A 9,970-nucleotide genomic window follows, 5' to 3' on the forward strand; every position below is an offset into this window, starting at 1 on the left:
CCCAAACTAGTAATCTTCCCCTTATAATATGTACTGCCCATAGTCCAGGGTTCTCAACCAGATTTGTGATAATTTAATCCGCCTATATTAAGAGAAACACCACTGAATTCAGATTCCATCCTCTCCTCCGATAACCATCTCTCTTTTTTTTTCCCCAAAGATTTTATTTATTTGACAGACAGAAATCACAAGTAGGCAGAGAGGCAGGCAGAGAAAAGGAGGAAGCAGGCTCCCCGCTGAGCAGAGAGCCCGACGTGGGGCTCAATCCCAGGACCCTGGGATCATGACCTGAGCTGAAGGCAGAGGCTTTAACCCACTGAGCCACCCAGGCACCCTAATAGCCATCTCTTAGAGAGAAAACATTACAACCCTGATTGCCCTTTTAATTCTTAAGTTCCAAACTTTGATCTTGGGCTTGGCCTTGGGCCTCAAGAATTGAGCTGGGGAGAACGGGCAGAGTGACTCTTGAGGACGTTATGGAGGAACAGTACAGATTGCTTGTGCTACCCACCTCCCCCAAACCCCAGAAAAGCAGCGTCCTCCACAAAAACACCAGAATCAGGTATAAACTTCTAACATATCCCCAGTCTCACTGTGATAAGGGTGAGCACCTCTCGAAGATCATTTCAGTTCTAAAACCTGCCTATGGTGTCCTTGATCTCTTCCATATCTAAATAGATTCTAGAAAAGAGGAAATTAATTAACTTTATTCCACTTGGTGTTGGCTACAGCCAGACGTTCTCTGGTGAACTTAATCTGGTCATCCAGAAAGCCCATAGGTTACTCCAACTGTGGATTACTTCTGCCTGTTCGTGTGTTTTGTTATGTTTTGTACTGAGCTGTGGATTTAGCAAGGAATCCAGGATTCAAAGACTTCCTCCTCAGGCCAGAGGCTGGTGATGTTTCTTGTAAGAAGGAAGTGACTCGGGAAGGTAGAGAACTAGGTTACTTTTTTTTTGCCAGTCATTTCTGCTGGGGCTGGGGGAGCCAACAGGAATTTGGGGGAAGTTTTAATCTTTCTGCTACACAAGAGAAGGGAGCAAGACTCAGGGATGCATTAGGGATTATAGTGACTTTGGACAGCTGAGGTTAAATCTATCCCTGTAATCAACAATATTTCTTAAGACACTTTTCCCCCAACTCTTCGCATCTTTGTCATTAATAATCGACTATTGGTGACTTCAGCTGTGACTAGGGAGAACACATTTCCCCAGCCCCCAAGCAGATTTCTGTTCTTTCATTATACTGGTTTACAGGGCGCTTGAGGGGCTCAGTCAGTTAAGCATCTGACTCTTGATTTCAGCTCAGGTCATGGTCTCAGGGTTGTGAGGTCAAGCCCTGAGTCAGGCTCCACACAGGTAGTAGTGCCTGCTTAAGATTCTCTCTCTCTCCCTCTCCCTTTGCCCCTCCCCCCTCTAAAAACAGACAAACTGGTTTGGAATTCACTTCTTCATTTATTTACTTATTTTTTTAAGATTTTATTTATTTATTTGACAGACAGAGATCACAAGTAGACAGAGAGGCAGGCAGAGAGAGAGAGGGAAGCAGGCTCCCCACTGAGCAGAGAACCAGATGCGGGGCTCGATCCCAGGACCCTGAGATCATGACCTGAGCCCAAGGCAGAGACCTAAACCACTGAGCCACCCAGACACCCCCACTTCTTCATTTAGACTTCAAATCGCTGCCTTAATTGGAAAAGCAAGGGAGGAGGCGAGTGGGTTCTTTCTGGGTTGAGGGAAGGGTAGAGAGTGAGGAAATCTCAAGTCTCTGAGAGACAGCACAGTCAGGTCAGACATAGGCCTTCATCAGATTTGGGGCTAGAAGAGAAACCCTAACCCTAAATAAATTCTTCTTCTCCAAAAGCCTCCATGGAAAATATCTTAAAGTGAGACGAAAAAGTTAGAAACATCTGCAAACCCCAAAAGGGGAACTAGAAAGAAATACACTTTTTCTCACTTCCATGTTCCTTTTCTCTTCAATGCCTCTGCAGGCCGGCCCTGCCCCTATCTCAACTCTCCTTCCCTTTGTCTGCCCTCATCCCTTTGGCAGTGAATATTCTCTCCCCCTCCCCCATTGCATCTCCCTTAAAGAAGTTACCAGCTGGCCCCCCTTCCCCCACCAAATTGTTCTGGTCCCAAGCAGAGTACTGGTGAGGAGGAAAAGGGGCGAGGAGCCTGTGAAAAGCTTTGATAGTTGGGGAGCTAAGCTAGGCTCACTGTTATTAACAGAAGAGAAAGAGTGTGTGATTCTGGCAATAAAGATGGAAAGCCGGAGAAGTGACTCTAAAGGACAGACAAAATGACGGGGAAATGGGAAACAGAAATAGGGAGAGACACAGGGAGGGGGGGGTGGCTTTGGGGTTTTTGCAAAGGAGGAGAACTCACTATGCCCTTGTAGGGGGTGGGGAAACCTGAGAAACTTTGAGAGTCCTTCTCGTGGACCTGTCCCACCTGCTTGCTTCCCTTCCTCTCCTGAGTTCAGTTGTTTACAGAGATCCCTCCCTGAACTCTTGCCCTCCTGGACTTGCCCTAGCCCCGGCCCCAGGCCTCCAGTCAGGCAGACACCCTGACAGGTTACAAATGAGCGTGGGTGTTGGATTGCGCCAAGCTCTTGTCCTCAGAGTCTGGAGGAGGAGAATCAATGGGCTCTACCTAAGAGCTTCTCTTCCAGCCCCATCCAGGTCTGAAGAGAGAGAAGGACGCACTTCCTGTTCCCCGCCCCTTTCCCCAACCCTAACCCAACAAACACACAGGGCAGAGAGGGGTGAGGCTCCACTCCTGAACCTTAGGACCTCTAAACGGATTCTCCCATTCTCCAAGCAAGCTCCCTTAATTTATTCTAGAAAGTTCGTTGAAAATTTGACCAATCTTGAAGACACGACTGGTATTGGGTTTATGAATTTGAAGCGTAAGATTTTTGGGGGGGGGTAGGGAGAGTAGGGGAAAGAGATGGAAGGTGGTGAGGGAGAGAGGGGTAAGAGGCAGCCAGGGGAATACAGGGACTCCACTAGTTTTACTTATTTTTTTACTTAAAAAATTTTATTATTTTTTTTTTACTTAAAAAATTTTAATTTAAATTCCATTTAGTTAACATGCAGTATATTCTTGGTTTCAGAATTTAGTGATTCATCCGTTGTTTACAACACCCAGTGTTCATTAAATCAAGTGCCGTCCTTAGTGCCTGTCACCCCCTCACCCCATCCCCCAACGCCTTCCCTCCAAGAACCCTCAGTTCGCTTCCTAGAGTTAGCTCCACTAGTTTTACACACTTGAGAAAGAGAAAAAGATCTCCCTCTTCTTCGCCTGTAAACATAACCCAGCTCAGTGCCCGTTGTGGCTCTCTGGAGAGATACAAGGAGTTATTTGCATCTGAGTGAGCAAGCCAGCTACAGCTCTGGATGGCTAGAGAGAGGATAAATACACGGAGAGGTGAGGTGATGGATAGGTAGGGAGCGAATATAAATATGGAGAGAGACAGACGAATGGAGAGATGGATTGAGACAGAATATACAGCAAGGCTGAGGGAGAGAAATGGATGTGTGAATGAGGAGAGAGCGTTTATGTGGAGAGCCGGAGAGAGAAATGGGGCGTTGCTCATCCTCCTCTCCACATTTCTGTCATACTGCCTTGCTCCCTGAGATGCATTTCCCACCTCTCCGTTAATGAATTCTTCCTCTAGACTCTAGACCCTGGCCCACCCTTGGGTGTTTTGCACCCTCTTTCTTCACAGTTATCCATTTGGCCCGAGATAACACACCTTCCCCCACTGTCTTAGCCCATCACCCCAAGATAAATCGGGAAAAGCAGACCAGGGGTGGGAGTTTTGGGCAAAGTAAGGAGGCTGGATTCCCCACCTCCCAGTCTACAGCCTTGGGGTGTGGGGGGGCGGAGCTCCTTTGGGGGTGGGACGAGTGAGGGGCAGCTGGGTTGAATTTGTCCAAATCTAATAACCCAGGAGCCTATTGAAGGCCTTGGGGGTTGGGAGGGGAGGAAAGTCTTGAATATTCCTCTAACTTTTACCCCCTCTCCCTCTGGTCCCTTCTTTCCAAAAGTCTTTGAAGAAAGATGTTTTTGACGCTTCCACGTCGCTCTCAGATGGATGGGCTGCGGGTGATTGAAGTGTCTTTGTCATGCTAATGCTTGGGGGGTGATGGATGGGCGCTGGGGCTGCCAAACTCTGGCCCGCTGCGCCCATTGGCCTGGGAGAGATCACATGCGCCCCTCCACCCCCACTCCCTACCCCCTTCCTGGGGGAGCCCTGGCCCAAGCGAGCTGGGCCGGGCCATGGATGCAGGCTTCAGCGCTGTGACATACTGCCGAAAGGTTGTAGGGCAAGAGGGTGTCTCCCCCAAACGGGCCGACCCTCCTGCGGCCTCCACGCATGGACTATAATAGGATGAACTCCTTCTTAGAGTACCCACTCTGTAACCGGGGACCCAGCGCCTACAGCGCCCACAGCGCCCACAGCGCCCCTACCTCCTTCCCCCCCAGCTCGGCTCCGGCTGTTGACAGCTACGCAGGCGAGACCCGCTATGGTGGGGGACTCCCCAGCCCCGCGCTCCAGCAGAACTCAGGCTATCCCACCCCGCAGCCGCCTTCGGCGCTCGGGGTGCCCTTCCCCAGCTCCGCGACCTCGGGGTACGCCCCGGCGGCCTGCAGCCCCAGCTATGGGCCCCCTCAGTACTATCCTCTGGGCCAACCCGAAGGAGATGGAAGCTATTATCATCCTTCGAGCTATGGGGCCCAGCTAGGGGGCCTGTCCGACGGCTATGGAACCGGTGGAGCGGGCCCGGGGCCGTACCCTCCCCCGCAGCCCCCTTTCGGGAACGAGCAGACAGCGAGCTTTGCATCTGCCTATGCTGAGCTCCTCTCGGAGGACAAGGAATCGCCCTGCCCGTCAGAACCCAGCACCCCCACGGCCAGGACCTTCGACTGGATGAAGGTTAAGAGGAATCCCCCCAAGACAGGTAGGAGTCAGGCGTGGTCACCTCCTCTCCGGGGCTCAAAGACAGGAGGGTGCCCCCAGCCTGGGCTGGTAGGACAGGTGGAGCCGCCCCGGTGGGGGCAGGTGAGAGCACTTCGCCCCCGTCTCAGGTCAGCAGGGCTTTTCCCACCCAGGGAGTGCCCGGCTACCCTGCAGGGAAGTCTGCACACACCCCTGCTTCCTCATCTCTGTGCCCAACGTGGACTCTGCACCCCGTGCCGGGTGGGGGACGGAAGTGTCGGGGAGGTCCGTCTGAATTTGGAGGTCACCTTGGGGGTGTCTGGCGATCCAAGGGCACGTTGAGAGCTAAGCTGGACAGACGTTGGGGGTGCAGAGCTGGCCCGGGAGGAAGGAGAGGGGCAGGGGAGAGGGGCGAGAGAGCTGACGCGGCCCTTTCTCCCGCCCCGCCCCTAGCCAAGGTGTCGGAGCTGGGCCTGGGCGCGCCCGGCGGCCTCCGCACCAACTTCACCACGCGGCAGCTGACCGAGCTGGAGAAGGAGTTCCACTTCAACAAGTACCTGAGCCGCGCCCGGAGGGTGGAGATCGCCGCCACCCTGGAGCTCAACGAGACGCAGGTCAAGATTTGGTTCCAGAACCGGCGCATGAAACAGAAGAAGCGCGAGCGGGAGGGAGGCCGAATGCCCCCAGCCCCTCCGGGCTGTCCCAGGGAGGCGACTGGAGACGCATCAGACCAGTCGACGTGCACCTCCCCGGAGGCCTCGCCCAGCTCCATCACCTCCTGAAAGAAACCTCACCAACCGTCGGGGCTCCTCCGCTCTTCCGAACCCAGGCGTCGGGCGACCCTCACCAAGGCGGGGGCGCCAGGTTACAGCTGGGGAGAATAGGGAAACACTTTCCTCTGGTCTGGGCGGGGTGTTGCTGGCTGGGGACTCTATAGGACCCGAGACCTGGGAGACGCGACGATGCGGAACCCTGTCAACTCTGGATGGAAAGGCTTCCTTCCGCCTTTCATCTGGGGATCAGCACGTGGGTGGGGTAGGAGCAAGCGTCATCCTCCCGAATTCTCCTTTCCCTTCCAACTTCCTCCTATTCAGTTCAGTGCCTTTGAGCCGCGAGGACTCTTCTGTGCTGGGATCCCAACTCCCCCACTCTAGGCTGGCACAGAGGGAAGGCCTTGAAGTGTCTCTTGGGGGAGGCTTTTGGGTGCAGGCATAGGACTGATGCTTAATCTCTTCCGTCACCACAGACCTTACAATAACACCAGCTGCCTTGTGACAGACCAAAAACACCCCCCCCCCCATCTAACCTTATTAACCCCCTCCTGGCACATTTGTATTGCACTAACGCAGCCTCCAGAGGTTGTTTTCTGAGACCTGCCTCCTCCCACCAGCGACCTCATCTCTAAGCCACCAAAGTGTTTTGGAACTTGGTACTCCGGAGACTTCTGGAACGTTGTTCGAGGCCGGCCCCCAGCAAGCCTCTACCAGGAAGGCGCAGGCACGCCCCCGCTAGTTCCTCCCCTATTTATTGCCTCCTGGAAAACCCAGGACCCTCCTCCCGATCTCCACCTCTACCCCCGAGGCAGCCTGGGGAGGTCCAGGTGCAGCGAGAGCTCCTAGCAGCAGCAAGCCTTTCTCCGGACCTTGGAAACAGTGGGGGCACCACCTGAGTTTCTGGAAACCTGAGCCCCAAGCAAACTCTGGGTTCTCTCTGTACCTCCAGCTACCTCATTTCAATAAAGTCTGTGTTTTCCCCTCTTCCTGACTGCTTCTCCTCTTCTGCCTCGGGTAGAGGAGGCTTCCTACTCCAAGAGCCCTCGAGAGAGATGGGGGAAGCGTTGGTGAAAGCTGGTTGGGCTGGAAAGATTTGAACTGTGAGATCTCAGCTGGAGAAAGAGAAGGACTTCCTGGGTGGGTCCCAAGCAGAACTGGGCCTCAGCCTCCAGGTCTGACAGTGGTCAGTCCTGGGTCATTGGAGGAACCAGGAAAGAGAGAAGGGAAAAGATGGGGGAGGAGAAGGAAATGGTCCAGGTCCAGAGAGAGTCTTGAGAGGAAGGCAGGAAAAGAGAGAAACTGCTCGTTTGGAGAGAACAGAAAAGGTGTAAAACAGAGGAGGAAGTGTGGGGGTAGGCAACAGCCCTCTACCCCTCTCCCCTGCTTTCTCTCCGCAGGCCCAGAGCCAGGCCAGGCATACAGTGGGCCTTCAAGAAATGTTGATGGAGTGAACTGGGGGGTCCGGAGGCTGTGGAATGTGCTCCAGCCCCTCCAGCTCTCGCTCAGAAAATGTCAGAGGGCGGGTCCCTGACAAACTGCAGACTGGCACACAGGTCACCCCCACCCCCACCCCCACCCTCGCCCAGCCCACTCCCGCCCCCATCGCAGAGCCGTTCCACCAACAGGGGACCAGAACGTGGGGACAAGGGAAGCCAGGGTAGCAGGGAGACTAGCCCTATCCGGCCGGCCGCCTCCAGAGGGCCATCCCCGGGCTCAAGGTGAACGTCCAGAGTCCCCGGGCGCTGGATGGCAGCGGGGAGGCGGCGGCCACGGGGCTGGATGGGGTGGGCTGGGTCGGGGGAGGCGGGCAGGTAGCCGGCCCAGCGGGCCCAGCTGGAGGACGGGGGAGGGCGGAGGGCCAGAGGGCCGGAGTAAACCCCAATCCCGCGCTGACCTTTTTACCTCCAAGCGCCTCTAGGCTTTCCAAACAAGCCAACAGCGAGCCCGCGGGGGCAGCTATTGTCTCGGGGCCGGTCCCACTGACAAACCTTTGGTCGGCGGAGGTGGGGGGCCCGGGGGCTCAGGAAGCTCCGCGACGGCCAACAGCCGCCCTCCTCACTCGCCCTCGAGCTGACACGGGCCTGCGGGCTCCGGCCCCGGATATTGATTCCGGTTACCCGGGGAGTCCAAAGGCCGCAAGAACCCCGACAGCTGGGGAGGCAGGGGGGCGGCCGTGATGTGAGAGCAAGGGGGTGCCGATCCACCCCATCTATTTCATTTTTGACCTCAAAGGAAGAGAGTTGGTCAAAAGGACGAGAATTGTCTGTAGGAAACGCTGAGCGTTTGCTTCCTAATGAAAACGGTGCCATTATAGGAGAGGCAACGTTATCAATAACTTCCCAGCCCCGCTGGAGAGGAGGGGAAGTGTGTTGCTAGAGGAAGCCTAGCTTTCCCAGAGGCTGAAACCACACACACACACACACACACACACACACACACACACACACACTTATTAACTGCTTCTCTCTACATTGAATTGAAATTGCTACCAAGGTTGGCCTCCCTAAAAGGGTCACCCCTAAAAGGGGACAGAGCAAGTGTCTGTGGAAATAAAACGCCCCTTGCTTGGAGCCATTTATGGGAAGCCAGTGGAGTCTTCTGTTTGGGGTATTCATGGATCCTCCAACCTCTGGACCTGCAAATGGGCAGGAACACAGGGCGAGGAAGGAGCAGTGGTTAGGACAGGACTACAGGGCTGGTGGAGTTGGGCCTCAGGGTGGGGCTGACAGGTCCTGGGGGAAGCCTAATGGAGGGTACAGGAGGAAAAGGGGAGGCTGGCCATTTGATTTTGGTCATCACCAAGAAGGAACCATGAAATTCCCCCAGGGAAGGGTGAGGGACAAATCAATTCTGTTAACTGAGGGACTGGCTGGAAATAATCCACAAAAATTCTGAGTATCCCATTTCTTGAGATGCAAAGATCTTGACCTCTTTCCCACTTTGCACTCCTCTAAGTCCCACTTCGAACCTCAAGCCCCAAACTGGTCTACACCGAAGGCATTTAGTCCGGAAGGCATTTAGTCCGAGAAAGAAAAGATCACTGTGCATTTTCCTGTCATAATTAAAAAGAGAGGATGGTAAAACAAACAAACAAAAACACATTTTTCTGCTATTGAATTAAGTTGATGGTGTTCATTGGTCAGCTTTCCAGAAGAGATGCCAAACGGCTTCACTCATAGATTCCACTGTGGTTTGTAGAAAGGTGGATTTTTCACAGCGTGGGGGGATGGGGGATGAGGGGAATTGGATTCACCAGGAGACCTGACAGCGCATTTTCCTCAGAACTGGAAAACCCTCCACCCCCAGACCTCGATTTACCAAGACCATCTCAAGAGGAATCTCCCATTTGGCCTATTAAAATCTAAAGAGAATCTTCTCCCTTTGAGTCTTCATAGGAGAGAGAATTCTTCTCAAGTCAAGGTTTCTGAGGAGCATCTCCCCACCCCTCCCCCACCGTCTGAGGGGGGTTGGGGAGTCAAGGCTCCACTCCACCCAACCCTCCACACCATCTGTTTCTCAGCCCCAAGTGTGAACTTTTCTTCTTTCATTTGCCTTTTTCTTCAGCGTTTGTTCTCCCAACGTGAGGCCCTTTGATCTCCTGGACAAGAGAGACAAGAAAAAGAGATTTTGAAAAACCCTGAAGTTCCTACTTTTAAGTTAGTTTCTTTGTTATGAACATTCCTTGTGCCCATACCCCTGGGCTGCTGGAAGGGAGTTGGAATGGGGAGGCTGGGGGCATCTCTGGGATGACTGAGATTGTGGGGGGTGGGGAGCAGGGGTGCCGATCCAGATGAGCCTGAGAGAAAAACTGATGATTTCTAGGAAGTATCCAAGATACCCGGGTTCAACTCCTTCAAGCCCTGCTATCACAGCCTGGTGGCCTTGGGCAAGTTGTCTAATTCCCTATGACCAGTTTCATTCCCTACAAAATGAGGATCATAATAGTACCTATTTACATAGGGTTGATGTTGGGATTAAATTAGTTAAAACGTGCCAAATACTTGGAAACAGTCCCTAATAAATAAATGTGAGCTGTAATCATAATTCTCCTTATTAAGAACATATCCTCTCCCACTTCTTTGGTCCCTAATCTATTCCAGGGCACATCTGGACCTTCTGGCGTGCACACACAGACATTCTTACTTCTCACACTCATAGCTTGTTTGATCCCTGATAAGCCTATGGGCCTAGCAGTAGGTTATAGGGCTACAGAAGGGATTCCCTTCTTGGAGGCTGAGAACAGGTCCAGTGGG

The 9,970-nt window shown here is 53.4% G+C and overlaps 1 protein-coding gene across 1 annotated transcript; it reads left to right on the forward strand.

The window, feature by feature from the left end:
• The first annotated feature begins 4,255 nt into the window (after positions 1-4,255).
• Positions 4,256-6,692, forward strand: HOXB1 (homeobox B1). Its single transcript, XM_032321378.1, has 2 exons — positions 4,256-4,966; positions 5,398-6,692. The coding sequence occupies exons 1-2, from the start codon at positions 4,381-4,383 to the stop codon at positions 5,724-5,726; spliced, it is 915 nt and encodes a 304-aa protein (XP_032177269.1). The 5' UTR covers positions 4,256-4,380; the 3' UTR covers positions 5,727-6,692.
• Positions 6,693-9,970: the final 3,278 nt, after the last annotated feature.

The sequence above is a fragment of the Mustela erminea genome, chromosome 18 (genome assembly GCF_009829155.1).
Source record: "Mustela erminea isolate mMusErm1 chromosome 18, mMusErm1.Pri, whole genome shotgun sequence".
Taxonomy (NCBI): domain Eukaryota; kingdom Metazoa; phylum Chordata; class Mammalia; order Carnivora; family Mustelidae; genus Mustela; species Mustela erminea.